Here is a 21,287-nt window from a genome sequence, read left to right as displayed (position 1 = left end):
CCCGAATAAGTTGGCAAAACTCAAAAATGTAATGCAGTCAGTTCCCTCATTTTTTTTTAAGTTAAGAAATTCAAAGTTTAAGTAAGCAGAACTGGCAGAATTTTATTTTTTACTTATACATTTTAATTGTTCTAAACTTGAAATGTTTGAGTACACTAATTCATACATTTAACTTAAAACTTTCACGTAATCTCATTGTGAACACTTTTATTAGCATAAACTTAGCTAGCTTTAACAAGCTAGATTGCTAACGTACTAATTTATTAACATGTTAACAATAGTATGTTATACAGTAGCACTTGCTGTATGAGTGCAGCAATATAAAGGGTTTATTTGCTCTCAAATCAAGCTGCATGCACCACTTGTCACCATGATGGTAACTATCCTAAAAGCAACATTAACAGAAATGATTCTAAATTAGCATAACAAAACATTAATCACTAACATTAATCTCCCACTTAACATTAATCTTGCACAAAAAAACAACATTAACATTTTGTCACGTTCACCGTCTGTCTTTTCTGCACTACATTCCCCAGGATCCTCTTTGGCGCACATGCGCTCCCTCTCTCTGGAATACTAATTACACACACCTGTTCATCATCAGTAATCTCATCAAGCACTATAAAACACTCACCATAGCCCCAGTTCATGGTCAAGCCTCCAATGGGAACAGACCATGATCTAGCGTCTCTGATGCGTCTCTGATGCGTCTCTGATGCGTCTCTGATGCGTCTCTGATGCGTCTCTGATGCGTTCAGATTTCTGAGAAGTAGTGTATACTTACCTGTGAAACACTAACCTCTGTATCGTTGTTCTGCTGTCTCCAGAAATCCTGTTCGATTCCATGTTACCTGTGATCCTGCATCCTCCCGAGCTACCTGTGTTTCCTCCGAACTCGCTTGCTAGCGACTGCATCTGAAAGAGAAAAGACAAGTGTTAATGAACTGTGACTGCTTGACATTAACTAACCTGAAGAGAACATGCTCACCTGTTGTCTGCCCCGCACCGAGTGATCTTCACCGAATCTGCACTTGAGCTCACTGAATACTCACCTTGCACTCTTGTCTATTTGAATAAAGCTGTGTTTGGATTCACTTACCTCTGTATCCTGACACATTTACTCTTCCTTTCGAATGCCATCGGCAAAGCATGCTGATAAATAAACATCCCAGCCATTTTAAATTAAAATAAATAATTTCATAAAACTCAAGACAATGAAACAGTTCAGTTTACTTAAAAGATATCAGTTATGTGAACTTGAAAGAAAAAGAAAGTGCTAAATACTCATAAAAGTTCATTTGACTGAACAACTTAATTTAAGTTTGTCCTACTCAAACCAATTAATTATTTTGAGTGTTAGGGTTTACAGTGAGGAATGTTTATATGTAAGTAAAGCCTAAATTAAATCTGTTCATCATATAAAGCGATCATGTCTCTTAAGAAAATTTGGACTTAACCATTCAATTTGTATTAGTTTTACAGTCTCTTAATGGACTTTATGAAGCATCAAATGGTAGTTGCCTGGTAGTGACTCAGTTGCTGAGAAAAAAAAAATCAAGTAAAGTTTAGAAGCTTTTTCCATCCCAGGCAGATGATCTGTGAAAACATTTATATTTCTCTCATGATGGTAAAAGATTTCAGAACATACCACTTGTCCTTGATCACAACTTCTGGGGATCTTCTATTCAAAGCTGCAGCTCAAAGGAAAATCCCTTCTCAGAGATGCACATCAATTGTGAGTTTTTTTTTTTCAGCCCAAGTCTAAAGGCTCCTCCTTGGCATGTGGTTTGAACTTTAATCCAACAGCTTGAGGGGGAATGAGACCCAAAGACCTTCACTAAAGCCAGTTCATGACAGGGACCTCGACTTCTGCTCTCAGCCACACTGTAGGCATTAGAAGCGGATATAAGGGCTAAAACTTCAGCCTCAGGCAGCGCAACCATCTTACCCTCTTCCAGGTGGCATCCGAGTCGCTCTGTGCCAAGGGATTGAGATGGATATACACATTTGGCCAGTCAGGAATTTGTTTGGGGAATAACAATCCCAGAGAGGCAAGGTGGTGGCCTGAAGCTTTGAGACCAAAAGCTGGATGCTTCCAAGATAATCAGCTGATACTGAAAAGTGCCAGATATTCTCAGATACTAACTCACACTGAAAGTGTGGTAAAATGTCAAGGACTAACATCTAAAACATATTTTAAATAAAGGTTTCTCACTGGTTTCTCAAGAATCCTTTAACTGTAAAAATGATTTGTATATTCAGATCGTCTTTTAGTTATTCTACGGTTCAGTGCATTGGTTTTAGGTATCAAACATCTATGAAGCTCTTGTACATGTTAGCATTCAAAAAAAAAAAAATCCCACAACAGCTTGACACCTCAAATATAGATTTATCTGTCCATAATAAGTATTTACTGGCCATTGTGTTATATTCTTCTTCTTTTTTTCACACCTCTTTAAGCAGCACATTTTTAGCTGTGCTAATAATCAAAATACTTTCTCAAGTACTAAATTTACACATTTTAATGATTTCTATAACTTTTTTCTTGCTACATTGGGGTAACAGGACAGTGGGAGAAAGACAGGCCTACTTAGCAGCAGATTAATGTTTTATGGTTTGAGGACTCTTATTATGAAGGCTGTCATATATAATTTATTTATCATTTATGTTTGCTGTTTTCTGCCCTAATTGGTTGTCATGTAGCTTTTTAGCTGTAGTACAAATGGGCCTGTGCTTGTTCTTGTTTTTTTTTTTTTTTTTTGTCTTGTGTTGTTTTGTAATCCCATTATTTTCTATGGATTTATGTGATTTCATGCTGGTGTTTGGTTACACTTGTTTTTGTATTTAGGACATTTGTATTGTGGTTTGTTTGAGACTGACTAACTGTACTTTACATGTGGAAAGAGGAGTGGAATGGAATCATGATGAAGGATGGATTTGGACTTTGTGAGCAAATATTTTTTTTAAGTTTATTGTACAATATTAACTTCTATTCAATTAAGTTTTCATATTCATATTCAACCATAGGCCCAACAATATGCTAAGATTACATGCTGAATGCTATTTTATATTTTTGTTGAATCAGCAGCAGAAGTATGTGTTAGGATAGCATAACTTTTAAAACAATAAATAAAAGTGATTTTTATACTGAAATAAGCAGTTTTTATTTTGCTATAACTATGCAGATTTACACTGTAAGATAAGAAAATACTATTTAAGACTTTCAATGCAAAAGTTCTGCCTTTAATCAAATAAAAATAAAAAATTACTTGCTGTTTCTTTGTAATTATTAGTGAAGTTTAGCCATTTCTGAGTGAAAATTGTGTTTGCACCATTTTGTCAGCGTATTGTGGTATATTATTTGCAATCAGCATGTTTTTTTTTTTTTTGTCTGTAACCCATCAGGTCAAAAGCATTGGGCTAGATATTAGCAAATTCCTTGTGGACCTTTAAAAAGTTCTTCTGTAAAAACCCTTTTTTCTCTTCTAATGGGAAGCTTATTAAACAGTGTGAATCCTTGTGCAGAACATGCCCCATGGAAAAGCTATTTCGCCCAATTTAATGTGGAAATAATCATCTTTTCTCCATTTTAGCTTCATTAAATTACCTTTCTCTGAGGTTTTCATTGCTTTTTGTAAGTTTGTTTCACTAGAGAGACCCTGTTAGTGTCCTCCTACTCTCGGTTAATTGAGGGGTTTTGACTATAGAAGTGCCCCCTTCACTCCTTCAAGACAGCTGACTGTTTACACGCGCACACACAAGGGAAAAAATGGTCCAAGACTCCTCTTACTGCCCATAAATTAAGGACAATATGTTGTGCGCAAGGAAACTTCCTTAGTCTTAGGAGGAATACATGCCAACAACAGGAGCTGAGTGTTCAAACTTGACAAAACTTTCCGATGGGAATCCCGTGGAAAAACGCGCAACTGTGAGACTCAGACATGGAAGTTTTAAAAGGATTTTTAAAGTCATCCATCTGCATCTGGTGCTTGTGTTTACTTCCTCTGAGGTTACTTGCGCAGCTGGGTAAGTCAAAAACACGCTTTGATTCAATACGATGCCTTGCATGTGCGCACGTTTAAGATGATTGTTTCGGTGTGGCGCAGCAGATTGCGCTATTGATGGAAATAACGTGACTGTATTTAGAGTGTTAGCGGTTGCACGTGCAACTATTAAGCTTTGAATGTTGAAATGCAATGCTTGCTCGTTTATTGAAGAACTTACCATATTCCCATTTCAAAAGATTCCCAAACATTGTGCACAAAAATATAACTCCAAATGTTTTTGTATTGTTATTATAATTTCAATTATTTTATGTCAATATTTATGATGCTACTATATTTATTATTTAACTATTTTATGTTATTTTTTTGTATTATTGCATTGATTTGTTTATATATACTGTATTTATTTTTTGTTTTTGTTATTAACTATATGTAACTGTTTTTTTTTTGTTGTTTTTTTTTTTATTCGACCAACCTCAAATCTTTTTTATTTATTTTGAACTGCATTTGTTCATTTGTTAATGTATATGATATCATTATAGTTGTTGTTTTTTAGTTTTATGTTAATATGCAGGCTATTTTAATTTTACTTCCTAACATGTTTAAAACATTTGTTAACTTTGTGGATAAGATTTTTGTCTGGCTGCGTCAGGAACATGGTGTTGAGATAAACGTGCTTTCAATCCAAATACATTGTTTTCATTAGTGCGCAATATCCCGGTTCTCCAGAGGGATTGAGCATCTGTTTGAAATCTGAGCGAAACTTTGCTTTAACTCTGCGCACTGACATCCATTTTCGCACCAAATGGAGAATTTGTCTGCGCAGTTTAAATAGAATGAACGTACTCTGTGGAGAAAGCGACGGGCTCTCTCTCTCTCTCTCTCTCTCTCTCTCTCTCTCTCTCTCTCTCTGTCTGTGCAGATGTTTTAAGCAGTCATTAGAGCAGTCAGTAGGTGAGTATTAAGCCTCAGGGATGCAGTAATTGTGGGAATGTGAGCCTCAAGATTGTGGGGTCAAACTGATTAGTGAGATTGTGATATCGTTACTGTCCTTTTCTCCATTACAGGTTATAGAACTGTGTAAATGCAGTCATTCACGCGGTCTTTCACAACTGGCCTGCATATCATGTGCATATCAATTTAATTTGTAATTACAGAAATTGTTATTACAAGTATTTCATTTTTATTTATAGATCTAGAGACCAAGAGACCCTCAGTCTCATAAAGGGGCACTGATATGCTCGCAGCGAAGTTCTTTTTTGTTCTTCGCTTGGGGTAAAAAGAAGTATAAAAATACCTTTTTAGCGAACATGTCGACGCTGCCCACACACTATCTGTTAGAATTGGTTTAGATGAAAATATATAAATATGCGCTTTCTTCTCAATAACAAAATGAACACACAGAAAATATGATAGAAGTGAGAAAACAGAGGTAAAGAAAGCATCAGATCATAGCGATGTGGATGTTTGCACAACATCTGCAGTGTGGCACTCCAGTCAAGTCATGCCACGTTTATGTATGACACTTTATACATATTGCTTTTAAATCAAGCAGCTTTACAGTGTAAAACATGAAAAGCATCGCTTTCAATTAAAATTACAACTTCGGTTTCTACTATAAAGCAGCTCTCCAGTGTCTTCATGCTGAACAGAAGAAATGAACCGGAGAACTTTTCCGTGTCAAAGAATGCAGAGCCTCACAGTTGAGAGTTTACATCTCGCAATTCTGATTTTATTTCTCAGAATTGCGAGATATAAAGTCGCAATTGTGTGTTATAAAGTCCGAATTGCGAGACATAAACTCGCAATTGCAAGATATGAACATGTAATTCTGAGAAAAAAAGTCCGAATTGCGAGTTTATTTCTCACAATTCTGACTTTATAACACACAATTGTGACTTTATAACACGCAATTCTGACTTTATGACTCGCAATTGCAACTTTATATCACGCAATTCTGATCAAAAGTCAGAATTGCGAGATGTAAACTTGCAAATGTGAGAAAAAAAGTCATAATTGTGAGATAAAAAGTCGCAATTACCTTTTTTATTTTTTATTCTGTGGGCGGAAACAAGTTTCCATAGTTTCGAACTCCCGAAACAAACTCCAGACGAAATTCGTTTCGGTCTGATTTTGTTCTAAATGACGTCACACCAGTTTGTTTGTTTCGCTTGAAGTATATCAGGGCCTTGCGTGTTGAGGTAAATATTTTTCCGCAAGTGTTATTTGAGGGAAGATAAGGATTCAAATTTTGTGCCATTTTTTTTATTTCTTTTTTAGCCAAAATTGTAAAACATTTCAGCAGTTCATCTATATCAGGAATGGTTCGGTTTTTTAATTGCACGTCACTGGAACCAACATTATTGTAAGAAATGTCATTATAAGGTTTTGACAGGATTGTATGTTAATTATTTTGTGCTGAACAACAGTACTTATTTCATAATCTTCATTTTGTCTGGAGTTTTGAGGATAAACAAATCTGTACACAAGACATTTAACTAAACGTCTCAATTCTTGGTATCATCTATTACACAATGTCCTCCCAGCGGTGTCCACTCGTCAGACCGTGAACGAGTCCTTCTCCGTGATATTTTTCCTGTGAATCATCAGCGTTTACTTTTCAGTCTTTATTAAATGTCTGACAGCTGTGCGTTTGGGTCATGTGATCTCATCCCTCATAAGCCTCAATCAACACAATGGAGTGAAAAAGAGAAGTTTCTGAATCCTCAGGGTTTGGGTGAAGTCCTGGCTGAGCGAGAGGAGGAAATGGACGAGTTTGTGCGCAACTGTGAAAGACTTTCGCTTTAATATCAAGGACAGTTTGCTGTGGTCACTGGTATTTCATAAACGTAACAGACCCAGACTTGCCAAAGCATTTTTTGAATGAGAATTTCTGGAGAGTGTGAATATCTGGAGCTGTTCCTCTCCTGCTGTGTAATCAGCTCTTCATTCAGCCGAGAGGCAGACTGTCACAACAGATAACTCACATTTACCAGCCCTTTCACAAACACACACACACACACACACACACTGACTGAACTTGTGTGAAAGTTCTCCAGGTTTAACAATCCTTAAACACTACATGCTTAAAATAAAGATTATTTGCGGCTTGTTAGGTTCAGCGGGATCCTTCTTATTGAATTTTTTGCTCTATTGGAGTTGAGCTGAGTCTTGAGTTGGCAATATAGTGTTTGGCAGATTAAATCATGACTTTATGTCTTTATGTAACTTTATAACTTTGTACGGAGTCACTATACCTGTTGATGTAAAAAATATGAGATGGGAAGGGGAAAATTATATTTAAAAGCTTTTGCATTTGTTCGTAAAAGTTTTGCATTCCCCAAAGAAACTTTACGTTTGCTCTCAAAACTTTTGCATTCTCTCGAAACGTGTGCTTAGTAAGTGCAAAACCGGTGATGGAAATAATATGAGATGGGAAGAAAAACTATATTTCGCTAGCAAAAGTTTTGCTATCCCTAACGAAACATTACGTTTGCTGGCAAACCGTTTGCGTTCTCTCAAAACGTATGCTAGCAAGCATAAAACTGATATTTCGCTCGCAAAAGTTTAGCATTCTTTGTGTTTGCTCACAAAACTTTTACAATCTCTCAAAACGTTTCGAAACTTTTTGAGTGAACACAAAACTGGTGATGTAAATGATATGATATGGGCAGAAAAACTATATTTCGCTTGCAAAGTTTTGCTATCCCTAACGAAACATTACGTTTGCTGGCAAACCGTTTGCGTTCTCTCAAAACGTATGCTAGCAAGCGTAAAACTGATATTTCGCTCGCAAAAGTTTTGCATTCTTTGTGTTTGATCACAAAACTTTTACAATCTCTCAAAACTTTTCAAAACTTTTCGACTGAACGCAAAACTGTGATGGAAATAATATGAAATGGGAGGGAAAACTGTATTTTGGTCACACAAATTTTGCGTTCCCTCCGAGAAACTTTACATTTACTCTCAAAACGTTTGTGTTCTCTCGAAACGTATGCTAGCAAGCACAAAACTGGTGAAGTAAATAATATGATATGGGCTGAAAAACTGATATTTCGCTCGCAAAAGTTTTGCATTCTTTGTGTTTGCTCACAAAACTTTTACAATCTCTCAAAACGTTTCGAAACTTTTTGAGTGAACGACAAACTGTGATGGAAATAATATGAAATGGGAGGGAAAACTATATTTCGCTCGCAAAAGTTTTGCATTCCCTAAAGAAACGTTACGTTTGCTGGCAAAACGTTTGCGTTCTCTCGAAACGTAAATAGCGAGCATAAAACTGATATTTCGCTCGCAAAAGTTTGCATTCTTTGTGTTTGCTCACAAAACCTTTACAATCTCTCAAAACTTTTCGAAACTTTTCGACTGAACGCAAAACTGTGATGGAAATAATATGAAATGGGAGGGAAAACTGTATTTTGGTCACACAAATTTAGCTTTCCTTCCGAGAAACTTTACGTTTGCTCTCAAAACGTTTGTGTTCTCTCGAAACGTATGCTAGCAAGCGCAAAACTGGTGATGTAAATAATATGATATGGGCTGAAAAACTATATTTCGCTCGCAAAAGTTTTGCTATCCCTAACGAAACATTACGTTTTCTGGCAAAACGTTTGCGTTCTCTCAAAACGTATGCTAGCAAGCATAAAACTGATATTTCGCTCGCAAAAGTTTTGCATTCTTTGTGTTTGCTCACAAAACTTTTACAATCTCTCAAAACGTTTCGAAACTTTTCGACTGAACACAAAACTGTGATGGAAATAATATGAAATGGGAGGGAAACCTGTATTTTGGTCACACAAATTTTGCGTTCCCTCCGAGAAACTTTACGTTTACTCTCAAAACGTTTGTGTTCTCTCGAAACGTATGCTAGCAAGCGCAAAACTGGTGATGTAAATAATATGATATGGGCTGAAAAACTATATTTCGCTCGCAAAAGTTTTTCATTCCCTAAAGAAACGTTACGTTTGCTGGCAAAACGTTTGTGTTCTCTCGAAACGTAAATAGCGAGCGTAAAACTGATATTTCGCTCGCAAAAGTTTAGCATTCTTTGTGTTTGCTCACAAAACTTTTACAATCTCTCAAAACGTTTCGAAACTTTTTGAGTGAACACAAAACTGTGATGGAAATAATATGAAATGGGAGGGAAAACTGTATTTTGGTCACACAAATTTTGCGTTCCCTCCGAGAAACTTTACGTTTACTCTCAAAACGTTTGTGTTCTCTCGAAACGTATGCTAGCAAGCGCAAAACTGGTGATGTAAATAATATGATATGGGCTGAAAAACTATATTTCGCTCGCAAAAGTTTTTCATTCCCTAAAGAAACGTTACGTTTGCTGGCAAAACGTTTGCGTTCTCTCGAAACGTAAATAGCGAGCGTAAAACTGATATTTCGCTCGCAAAAGTTTAGCATTCTTTGTGTTTGCTCACAAAACTTTTACAATCTCTCAAAACGTTTCGAAACTTTTTGAGTGAACACAAAACTGTGATGGAAATAATATGAAATGGGAGGGAAAACTGTATTTTGGTCACACAAATTTTGCGTTCCCTCTGAGAAACTTTACGTTTGCTCTCAAAACGTTTGCGTTCTCTCGAAACGTATGCTAGCAAGCGCAAAACTGGTGATGTAAATAATATGATATGGGCTGAAAAACTATATTTCGCTCGCAAAAGTTTTGCTATCCCTAACGAAACATTACGTTTTCTGGCAAAACGTTTGCGTTCTCTCGAAACGTAAATAGCGAGCGTAAAACTGATATTTCGCTTGCAAAAGTTTTGCATTCTTTGTGTTTGCTCACAAAACTTTTACAATCTCTCAAAACGTTTCGAAACTTTTTGACTGAACACAAAACTGTGATGGAAATAATATGAAATGGGAGGGAAAACTGTATTTTGGTCACACAAATTTTGCGTTTCCTCTGAGAAACTTTACGTTTGCTCTCAAAACGTTTGCGTTCTCTCGAAACGTATGCTAGCAAGCGCAAAACCCGTGATGGAAATAATATGAGATGAAAAGAAAAACTATATTTCGCTCGCAAAAGTTTTGCTATCCCTAACGAAACATTACGTTTGCTGGCAAAACGTTTGCGTTCTCTCGAAACGTATGCTAGCGAGCATAAAACTGATATTTCGCTCGCAAAAGTTTGCATTCTTTGTGTTTGCTCACAAAACCTTTACAATCTCTCAAAACGTTTCAAAACTTTTCGACTGAACGCAAAACTGTGATGGAAATAATATGAAATGGGAGGGAAAACTGTATTTTGGTCACACAAATTTAGCTTTCCTTCCAAGAAACTTTACGTTTGCTCTCAAAACGTTTGCGTTCTCTCGAAACGTATGCTAGCAAGCGCAAAACTGATGTAAATAATATGATATGGGCTGAAAAACTATATTTCGCTCGCAAAAGTTTTGTATTCCCTAAAGAAACGTTACGTTTGCTGGCAAAACGTTTGCGTTCTCTCGAAACGTAAATAGCGAGCGTAAAACTGATATTTCGCTCGCAAAAGTTTTGCATTCTTTGTGTTTGCTCACAAAACTTTTACAATCTCTCAAAACGTTTCGAAACTTTTTGAGTGAACACAAAACTGTGATGGAAATAATATGAAATGGGAGGGAAAACTGTATTTTGGTCAAACAAATTTTGCGTTCCCTACGAAAAACTTTACGTTTGCTCTCAAAACGTTTGCGTTCTCTCCAAACGTATGCTAGCAAGCTCAAAACTGATATTTCGCTCGCAAAAGTTTTGTTTTCCCCGAGAAACTCACAAAAATTATACAATCTCTCAAAACTTTTCGAGTGAACACAAAACTTTGATGGAAATAATATGAAATGGGAGGAAAACCTGTTTTTGTCGCAAAAGTTGTGTAAGTGTCTGAAATCCACCCAGTCCTTAAGTCAACAAATTAACTGGGCCGTCTGAGGTGTTTACCCAGCAGCGCTTGTCCCAGCTTTTCTTTGAGGGCTGAAAACACGAGTGTTTGTGGAACCTTTGACCTTACGTAGCAAGATCTGACTGTGGTTGTCACCCTTGCAAGATCAGACAGATACCAAATGTGGCTTGCTGTCTTAAATAGGTTAATTATGAGCTACTGACATAACCTTTTCTGTTCAGACATACACAGAACCTCTTCTCTGAGTTTTCGGTGTGATATATTTAAGGTTGAATAAATGAGAGAATGAAAATCTTTTTTTTTCTTGCATTGCAGTTTTTATTCTAATTTTATTTATATGAATCTATAATATTTTATTTTACAGTTAGGATGTCATTTTGCTTTTGTCGCAATTAAATAGTTTTATTTTATTTTCTGTTGCATGATATTTTTTTATTTTATTACATGTTTGTGATGTCGCTTTGCTGTGTCACTTTTAGTTATTTTAAGGATGTGTTGTCAATTTGCTGTTGTATAATACTTTTATTTTATTTCACGTTTGTGATGGCACTTTGTTGTGGTCACTTTGTATTTTATTTTTCTATTTTCTACATATTTTCAGTACAGTGAAGATTTCCAGCATATGTCTTTCTGAATCGGTGAAGGATGTATGTTTGCTTGGAAAGTAAAGTGAGCACCCAGTAGCTGCTTTTACTTTCATCGGTATCTGTATCTTTTAGTCGGCCACCTTGAAACTCCATTACCTCCCCTTAAGAAACGTCCTCTCAAATCATCCAAGTATCTCCCCACCAAACCATTATTAACAATTTATAAAATGAACACTAAAATATATTTATCTTCTTCCTGCCCCATTACACCTCTAAGAGTAAAGCTTAGGACGTAATTGCAGAGTAATGATCCTTGAATTAGGCTGGAAAGAGCAGGGCATTATGGACTCTTAACCAGCCGAGACATGATCTCATCAGCGCTCCAGTGGGGCAGAAAGCCCTCTAGACCGGGCCTCGTCTCCCCTCAGTAAAGCAGACAGGATTAGAGGAGAGATTTTCTGCTCTTTTCCACGCCGGTCAAAGGTCATCTGCCCTTTTTCTTTATGAAGACTTTCAAATGGTTGGTGGAAATGTGTTCCTTTGAACAAAGTCTGTCTTTGAGGCGCCACTGAGAGGAGATGTAAGTTAAACTAGATCTTCATATTTTAAAATGAAAATAGTTTTTTTTTTTTTTATTGCTCCCCTTCAACAGTGTATGTTTATTATTTTCTTATATATAAATTAAAATTTTAACCATTGTAAACTTTGGAATCACAGCAAATGATACTACAATAGTTTCTCCTTTTATATTATATGGTATGAATATGATACTTTATGTTTAATAGTAATTGCTAGTTACCTATTTTTAAGGTGAAATGGTGCCCAGCCATTGTGATTTGGTGTTTATTTTATTTTATTTTATTTTATTTTATTTTATTTTATTTTATTTTATTTTATTTTATTTTATTTTATTTTATTTTATTTTATTTTATTTTATTTTATTTTATTTTATTTTATTTTATTTATTTTATTTTATTTTTTATTCCTAAGTTAAAATTTTCCTGATGGTATATTTTGTCCAAACATATATATATATATAATTTGTTTTGATGTTGCTTTGCTTTAATTTTTTTTGTTTTGTTGTTTTTATTTTTGTTCTGTTGCTTTGCTTTTATCTTTGTTTTTTGTTTCGCTTCACTGGCATTTTTTTGTTTCTTTTTTTTCTTTTGTTTTGTTGTGCTTTTCTGACAACTTTGTTTTGTTACTTTGCTGACATTATAACCAAGTGAAAGTCCTTTGTACTGTCTAAAGTCTACATTTTCCCACTAGTCTGTTTTGTCTATAACAGCTGCTATCTGCCCTGTCTCAACTTCCATTATACACAGATGACAAGACACCCAGTCCAAACTTTCTATTAGCATGTTCAGGAGGAGCATTAGAGGATTACCAGTGTTATGGTGACCTCAGGCATCCTTATACAAAAAGTGAGACAGTGGCTGTCGCTCTTGCGTAATTAGCAGAGATGGTGACATCCGATCCACTTCGGCTCTGAGATACCCGAAGAAGAAGGGTTAAGGTGTTACAGATGTGCTGTCTGAAGAAATGGCAAGGGATTAAAAAGGTTTTAGCCTGAAAGTCACACGTCTATTTTTGCCCTTCCGTTTTGCCGTGAGACCCGGACACACGTCGCCGATTTCTCCGACCTTTGCAGCGTAAAGTTATGAGCAAGGGAAAGGGGGTCAGATAAAGGTGTGTTATTTTTACCCTGGTTAAACGTCTGCCGCTGAGGAGGTCACGTTAACCCCCATTTGGGTTTTAATGAACCTGAGTGACGTTTTCAAGCCACTGGAATGACACAGTTTTCGACCTTCTCCTTCGCTGTCTTCTGAGCGCTGACCTTTGTCTTTGCCGAAAGGTTGTTTTAAACTCTTTTATGAATATAAAAGGTTGTAATTCAGGGAAACAGGCCTTTGTTTGATGGTGTCCTTGGTTCTCCCAGCTCCAGAATGCTATCCCGGCGGATACAGGACCTTGAGGAACGCATATCGAAGCGTTGACTTCGACTCTACTGAACTTCAGAACACAGCGATACAGGATCTGGTCTGTGACCATTCTCTGCTGCCCGGATGGTACCGATTTTCCATAAACAACAAACCTGCGGAGATGCCGACCCACTGCGTTGAGGTTAGAAGTCTCAGATCAGATCTGACCAGTTTCCAAACTGCAGTTTTTTTTATCTCCGTCTCTTTTTGTAGATGAACCGCTGTGGTACGCAGGCTCCGGTGTGGTTGTCTCTGAAGGACAGCTCTCTTCCGAGGCCCGGAGAGGTCAAGCAGCTCTCGGCCTGTGCCACATGGCAGTTCTTTCACGGAAGCACCAAAGACTGCTGCCTTTTCCGCATCCCAATCTCGGTCCGGAACTGTGGCAAGTTCCTGCTGTACTTCCTGCAGCCGACACAAGGTTGCATGGGATACTGTGCAGAAGGTACACAGTTTATGTGACTCGGTTTTCAATACTTTACTAACACTATTTCAAAATAAATACCTAAAATGAATAACTTTATTTTACCTGTGGTGACTATTGAGAAATCATGTCCAGGGATGCGTTTCCCGAAAGCATCGTTAGCCAACTATGGTCGCAAGTTCCGTCGTTATCAGTATAGTTCAACGATTTGGTGTTTCCCGAAACCATCGTTCCAACGAATGTTCGCAAACAGCATCGCAAACTTGTGTGGTCGGAACGACAGCTCTCGAGCTGTGGTTAGAAGTATAGTTTCTAGTTTACATGAGATGTAGACTGAATAAATCCTTATAAGCAAGCTGACATTCAGTAGGCTACAACCCGTGTAATTTATTTAGAATACATACAAATGTAATTTACGTCTTTTAGTTTGTCAAGAGATTTAAAGCACCGTTTTTGAAGACTGCGCATGTGCGAACGTGCTCTACTACGTAAGAACGAGCCAAATATTGAGTCTGGTAATAAAGCAAAATAACTGAGGAAAATTAGAAATGGTCTTCAGATGCCATGTCTGACAAAAATCTAGTGTTAATTCGATCTCAAACAGATTCATTAAAATAAGTTATTAGTCCACCACGTGCGAGACGTCATAAACCAACGTGGTTGAACGATACTTTGCGACATACGGTTTCGGGAAACAGTCGTGACTAGTTGATTTCTTCAACGATGCATCGTACTATGGTAGTTAAGCAGCAAGTTATATAGTTGTACGGGAAACGCACCCCAGGTCACATTTCATCCCAAAAATCTGAAGAAAAAATAAATTAGACTTATGTATTTTCATTTTTAATAAAGCAAACAAACAAACAAATAAATAATTGTTTTATTATCTTTTTCTAATTTTTGTATTTATTCATAAGATTTAAAAGTATAAACAGGAATTGTAATGGATCTTCTGGCAAAAAAGAAAGCCCTATATAAATGAATAAATAAATACATATTTTATTTAATGAAAAAGAAAATCTAATTTATTTAAATAAAACAATTTATATTTTATATTTTGTAGTTTATTTTATTTTATTTATGTATTAAATCATGTTTTTTATTTATTTATTTATTTATTTATACTAATGGAAGTAAAAATAAATAGGAAGTGTTAAAGACTAAATATTATTTTAATATCAAGAAATTATTTTCATGACAAATTTCCCAGGAAATTTTCATTACTTCATTACTTATTTCCAATGGTTATTTTTCAGTTATTTATTTTTTTCTTTTCAATAATATTTGAATTAATATTGATTATTTCTTTTCACTTTTATTTATTTTTAAATCTAAATCAGCATAAATTAAAAGTACCATGGCATTACAACAAATACAATCATGTTGTCATTTTTCTCTCATTTCAATGAGAATAAAACATTTTGCAATGAACATGTGGGGTGAAAATATGTTATATAGTCATGAAAACAATGTCACAATTGGAAAAATAGTAATGTCCTAAAAATGCATTCATGGTCATTGTGCAAAATATAATTTACATTTTTTTTTTTTTTCAGATTTCAAGGTGAAACCACATATTTGATGTTTGAAATTAAACGGTAGAATTAAATGTAGTTTGCTTATGTAGATTGATTTGAATCGGTCTTAGTGACATATTTTACCTGTAACAGACTTTAAAACATACAGCGATACTTGAACCAGTAGAAGAGTACAAGATGTTTCCTTGTGCAACAGCCCAGAGAGAAACTACCATCTCATTTCTAGTATGGATGATCAATATTTCTCTTTATTTAGCCATGTGTCCTTTCTCACTTTCTCAAACATCTCTTAGATCCAAAAAAATGACTGTATCATCAACCGTGTGCAAGAGTATTCAGGTCATTTTTAGTTTGGGATCGATTTCTGGTGACTGACGAATCAGCAAATCAGATTACTGGATTCATGTAGCAATATTTCACGGATTTATGACAGTTCCATGATGGCTACAAGAAGAAGGAAATTGTTTGGGTTAAAGAAATGCTTTGTTTATAATGAGGAGGATGTTATAAGCTATGAAACCTGCAGGATGTTTTGATGGTACAAAGACCTCCTATATGTCAAAAGACAAGACAAGGCAATTATATTTTGAAAGTGTAAACAGGAAGTGATATGACTAAATAATGCTTATTTTCTTTTAGTTGCTTCACAATACACACCTAAATCCTGTCCACCTGGTGAAACCGAAGTTAACGGTCTATGTAAGGGTAAGTTATTTTCAATGTTAGCAATTTTATTATGATTTATTACATCTCTGTATTTATACTTCATCTCATGACCTTGTTGTTCTCCTCTGTGAAGCAAACGTCCCCTCACTACCTTCAAAACCCCTGGTGGCCCCAGAGCTGGTCGGTAGCAGCGTCCACCTCCGATGCTCCTTCACTGGGGTGACGTCCATGTGGCCGGTGGGGTATCAGGTGGTGTGGGCGAGATACTCCTCCAACACCATGAAGGTGGAGATCAGACGAGACACAACGACTCGACTGTACTCACTAGTTGAGATGGACGGAGTTCACTTTAGACTGGGAGAAACGGTAAAATAAACTATTTTTAATGTATCATTTAGTTTGGAAAGTCAAATTTGCTTAGTATATATTTAGAAAGATAAAAAGGGCAACAGTGCTCAGTGTAAAGTGCTCTAAAATAATCCAGTGTTACACAAAGATATTGTAGGCTGGGTAGCCCCACCCACATTAAAATCTCATTGGTCCTGCATATTAAACATAATATATGCTCTGATTGGCTGTGGTTTTGTTGCTTCAAACTGCCTTTTCATTTTAAGTTACGACAATAGTTATGTATCCATTCATGTTGTGAATAAAAAAAAATTAAAAACTGGAATAACATCTCATGTTCCCTAGACAACATTACAGCCACAAACGAATTGCTCTAATAAACGTCACGTTTGCTAACGATCGGTGAATTATTCAGTCTCAAGACATTTTTGACGTACATATAGTAAATGCAGGCGTATATTTTTTTTTTTACAATTTGTAAAAATTCGTTAGACATTAGCTGTTTTCATCCTATTTTTATGAGCATTTGGGAATATCGGATAAAAAATACCTCTGTATGGAAACGCCAAGATGCACATTAATTCTAAAAATGCGCATAAAAAATATATGCGTTCGAATGAAGCAAAAAAAAATTTTTATCTGATAAGAAGACGTGTATGAACTATGATGGAAACACACTTACAGAGCAAATGCCTTGTTTCACAACTAAAATCTCACCTGACTTTGCCTCAACAATGCATGTGATTGGATAACTGGACTAACCAGCGGACCAATAGTATCGCACAGCATATCAAATGTTGGTTTAATCGTTCTGAAACGCCTGAGCCAAAGTCATCAGAATGATTTGGTTTAATTCCCTCCCAGAAGCGTCTCGCATGATTGAGAACCTAGGTTGAAAACCTAGAACAAGGTTTTATATGTAAACTGAACTAAAATCAAACAAACGTTTGAATGTTTTTTTGTTTTGTTTTTGTATGTACAAATTTTTCAGCAGTGGTAGAAATATGTGTGAATTGTGTAAGATTCCGAATTTAGGGCACGTCTGGTGCACCAGAGTCTTAAAACACCATCATTTTGTCTTCTTTAGATTTTTTTCCCCTGTAGCGTAATGCGCTCCAGACAGCCGTTAAACTCGCTCCTCACCAGACCAAGAAAGGAAAGGGTCTTTTGTGAAGGCCGTCTTTAGTCATAATGCCCTTTGACCTCTCGTATGAGTTCAGAAAGTGCTCCAGTGGAAGTGAGATCGGGTCATGAAAGAGTAAAGGTCAGATTGAGGCCACGTGTATACAAATCATAAATAACACTGAGGCGGAACGTTGTCTAGAAGTTCGTTTTGATTTCATTCTGATTTATTTGTTCTGACGTGAAGTTCGAAGGAGGTTTGAAGACAGGGTTTGAAATGTGCTTCGCTACCTGTGGTCATAAAAAAACCTGTGTGTTTTTACATCACAGAGGCCCCCGTTCGAGAAACACCATCATTCTGGTTTGGGTTGTGAGGTTCTCTTAAACATGTGTCACAGCTGGGTTTAGTCAAACACACACACACACACACACGCACACACGCACACACACACACACACACACACACACACCTTGAGCTCTCCATAATACCCATATACAGGCAAAACAGACCTGAAAATCCTTCATTCATACACAAAAGGACATTCAAACAAACATAGTTCGTTTCAGTTCCATATATGGCATGAAATTGCATGTAAATGTCAATGGCATCAAATACATTGATGCAGTATGAAACAAAAATATCTTAGATTTTTGGCCCCACTTTGTTATTTGTTTTTTTTTGTAAATAATGGTTCCTTGTAAATTTAAATGAATTTATTTATATATTTATATATATATATATATATATATATATACTTTTTTTTTTTTTTACTTCAAATACAGCCTTGCTAACATTAAAATAAAAGAATATAATGCCATTACATTTTATTAATCTTTTGTATTATTTTTAGTATTTTATATATAGAAAATACTTAATAAGATATATATTTAATACTTATATATAATATTTAATTTATATATTTTGTTATTTATATTTAATTTCTATAAAATGTATTAATAAATATAATATTTATTTTATTTTACATTTTTTGCTACAAATATAGTCTTGCTAACATGGCATTAAAATAAATGAATATAAATATAAATGCCATTACATATTATTATTAATTTTTATCATTTTTATTTTATACATATATTTAATGCCATATCAGCTATGCTACATTCGCAAATATATACATTGATATACATGTATACATTTTAATTATTAATTTCATTATTAAAATGATCCAATAAAAGTGAATCATTATTGATTTCCATATTGGTAACGCTACAGCGCATGACCTTCATGACAGTCTGGTTTGATTGACAGTTCTCCTGCAGTGTGTCCACCTTCCTGTTAAACTCCTCCAGCTCGCAGTCGGCGTCTAAAGAAAGCGCTGGGTTTTTCGCAGGAATTAAGGTAAATCCGGTTATATCTAATTCTTTATAATTATGATGGATCATGCATCATGCACAACGCCTGAAGCTATAATTACTGGCTAAATACTCATTGAAACATTGCAAATATTATGTTGCATAACTATCCATGCCTAACAGAGCTGTATGATCATGTTTGATTTACACTGGATTCGGCCAACCGTCCAACACTTTTTCTGCAGTTTGTTCCAGATGTTCTCCACATCCGCGAGGATGCTAAAAAGCACGTTTTGACCGTACACAGCACAGTCCCTATTCCCTGCCATGGGTTCGAGCACAACCGCCCTTGCAAAGTGTCTCTTGCTCTCAGCGTACATGAATCAGGTGTGTGTATATTAGCATGTATTATTATTAGTATGTAGTTGTTTATTTTTTCCGAATATTGATACAAATACTGTATGTGTATTCATAAAAATGTCTTGTCATGGTTTAAGCTGTATGAAGGTAAAAGGCTTTGAAAGTGACTCCATGTGCATGAATTATACTTTTTTCTCCCAAGAACATTTTATCTTTGAGTTTTCCCTTTCATTTGAGGATGTATCTACTGATAATCTGTCTGAATGTCTCAGACAATGTAGTCATAGAGGTTTCAAACGTGGCCTTATCTTCCTGCTCGGTGGAGCTGATGTCTCAGCCCTGTCGAAACAACGTCTGTGCTCAGGGTACCGTGACTCTCAGCGCTGTTACTGATTTCACCCGGGACGGGAACCGGGCCAGCTTCCTTTCCACTCAGCCCACCGAAGGCAGCCATCGCCTCTGGAGAGGTTACAACCCTCCTGCACTGAAGGTTAGCGAAAGCTTAGCATGCATCTCACAATGTAATATTAGTTGCTTGAGTGGTTTTGTACTTAATATCTTTAATTTAATAAGACAAACACAAAGTTCTCTTTGGAATGCCCTTCAGGACAATGAAGCGCTTGAGATTACAATATATTTACATTGGTAATGTTTTTCGAGGGGACTTGTCATATACTTTTTTTGCTCTTTTACAACTTGACCCATGATGACCTCCAGTATTTTGATGCTTCTTTTCACCTCCAAAAATTGGAGCCATTACTTCCTTCCTCAGTGTTTTGTGTCATTCTCCAATACAAACATCTAAACATTCTTAAATCAAGATACATTTACAGTAGAAGAAGATATTAAGTCTTGTTTTCTGTACCAAAATTGATCAAATTAATCAAAAATAATCTTCTTTTCCCTTTGAATTAAGATGATTTTTTTTCTGACCCCATTGGCAATTATCTGTGGTCTTGTTTTAAGCACAAACTTGCAAATTTCTGAACCTTTCGAAAACAAGACTTAGGGCCAGCACAAACCCTCTTTTGGTGTTAAAAAACTACTGTCAGGATTTACAAAAGACACAAAGTGAAAAATTCATTTAGATATTTGTAATAGGAAACAAGACAAAAATTCTGAGTAAAAAAAAAAAAATGTTTGCAGTGTAGTAGTAGTGTAGTGCCCAGCCATGGTTAGTTTTTTTGTAACCCTCCAGATTTGAAGTATACTGTGCGGCCTTACAGCTCTCGTAATTGACCCCTGCTGAAAGAAAGAAAGAGCCTCTAATAAGCCAGACAGACACCGAAAGGACAGACAAGAATGCAGTAATTCAGAAGGAAAGAAACGTAAACACACATGGACCGCCAGTCTACTTAAATAATGTGTCACCACCGGACCCAGACCACCATCTGTGTTTTCTGTAAACATGAAAGCCGCTCAGTGCCCTTTAATAATGGGAAGAGACTAGTCTTCTGCGTTATAATTAAGCACGAGCCGGCATAGTCTAAATTGCGAATGTTTTGAGAGCATAACAACACTCAGTTAATTCCCTAAGTTGGTTGTGCTGCTTTTTGTAAAAGTCAGGTGTCATTTTTCTATGTAAGCAGTAGATGAATTTGTAATGCAAAAAGCTGCCAGTATGAATGCATTATTAACATTTTTCCTCCTTTTTTGCAGATCACAGTTCAAGATGTTCCAACAGCGACCTGTTACTCCCTTACTGACCCTCATATCATTACTTTTGATGGCAGGTAAAATATTTGTGCTTTTTTTAGACAATAAGTTCCCTTTTTTCTTGTAGCTCAACTGGTAAAGCATTGCGCTAACAACGCCAGGGTCGTGGGTTCGATTCCCAAGAAACACAATGAATTTACTGAAGGCTTTTTTATTTCTTCACTGGCTTTTGCGCTGGATGTTTTGAATTATTCTACATTGCCTATGATTATTTTACAAAAGTCATGTGACTTTTACAAGACAGATGCTCAAATGGTACATTTTCAAGTAATGAGGCAGGAATGTAAAGGTCACTTTGGATTTCAGATTTGTGTGGCTCAGATGTATCACTTGCACT

At 36.0% G+C, this 21,287-nt stretch overlaps 1 protein-coding gene across 1 annotated transcript in view; it reads left to right on the top strand.

Moving 5' to 3' along the window:
• The first annotated feature begins 3,783 nt into the window (after positions 1 to 3,783).
• LOC308702495 (von Willebrand factor D and EGF domain-containing protein) overlaps positions 3,784 to 21,287 on the top strand; it is a 64,677-nt gene continuing 47,173 nt past the window's right edge. The window contains exons 1-9 of the mRNA XM_081385391.1: positions 3,784 to 4,029; positions 13,423 to 13,607; positions 13,679 to 13,907; positions 16,064 to 16,129; positions 16,224 to 16,456; positions 18,831 to 18,920; positions 19,120 to 19,261; positions 19,507 to 19,724; positions 20,894 to 20,967. Coding sequence (XP_081241517.1) covers positions 3,945 to 4,029; positions 13,423 to 13,607; positions 13,679 to 13,907; positions 16,064 to 16,129; positions 16,224 to 16,456; positions 18,831 to 18,920; positions 19,120 to 19,261; positions 19,507 to 19,724; positions 20,894 to 20,967 — 1,322 coding nt within the window. The 5' untranslated portion in view covers positions 3,784 to 3,944. The remainder of the gene's footprint in view (positions 4,030 to 13,422; positions 13,608 to 13,678; positions 13,908 to 16,063; positions 16,130 to 16,223; positions 16,457 to 18,830; positions 18,921 to 19,119; positions 19,262 to 19,506; positions 19,725 to 20,893; positions 20,968 to 21,287) is intronic.

This window comes from Scardinius erythrophthalmus (assembly GCF_964197995.2).
Source record: "Scardinius erythrophthalmus genome assembly, chromosome: 14".
Taxonomy (NCBI): domain Eukaryota; kingdom Metazoa; phylum Chordata; class Actinopteri; order Cypriniformes; family Leuciscidae; genus Scardinius; species Scardinius erythrophthalmus.
Note: the sequence above shows the minus strand (reverse complement) of the source record. Positions and strands in the feature narration are given on the sequence as shown.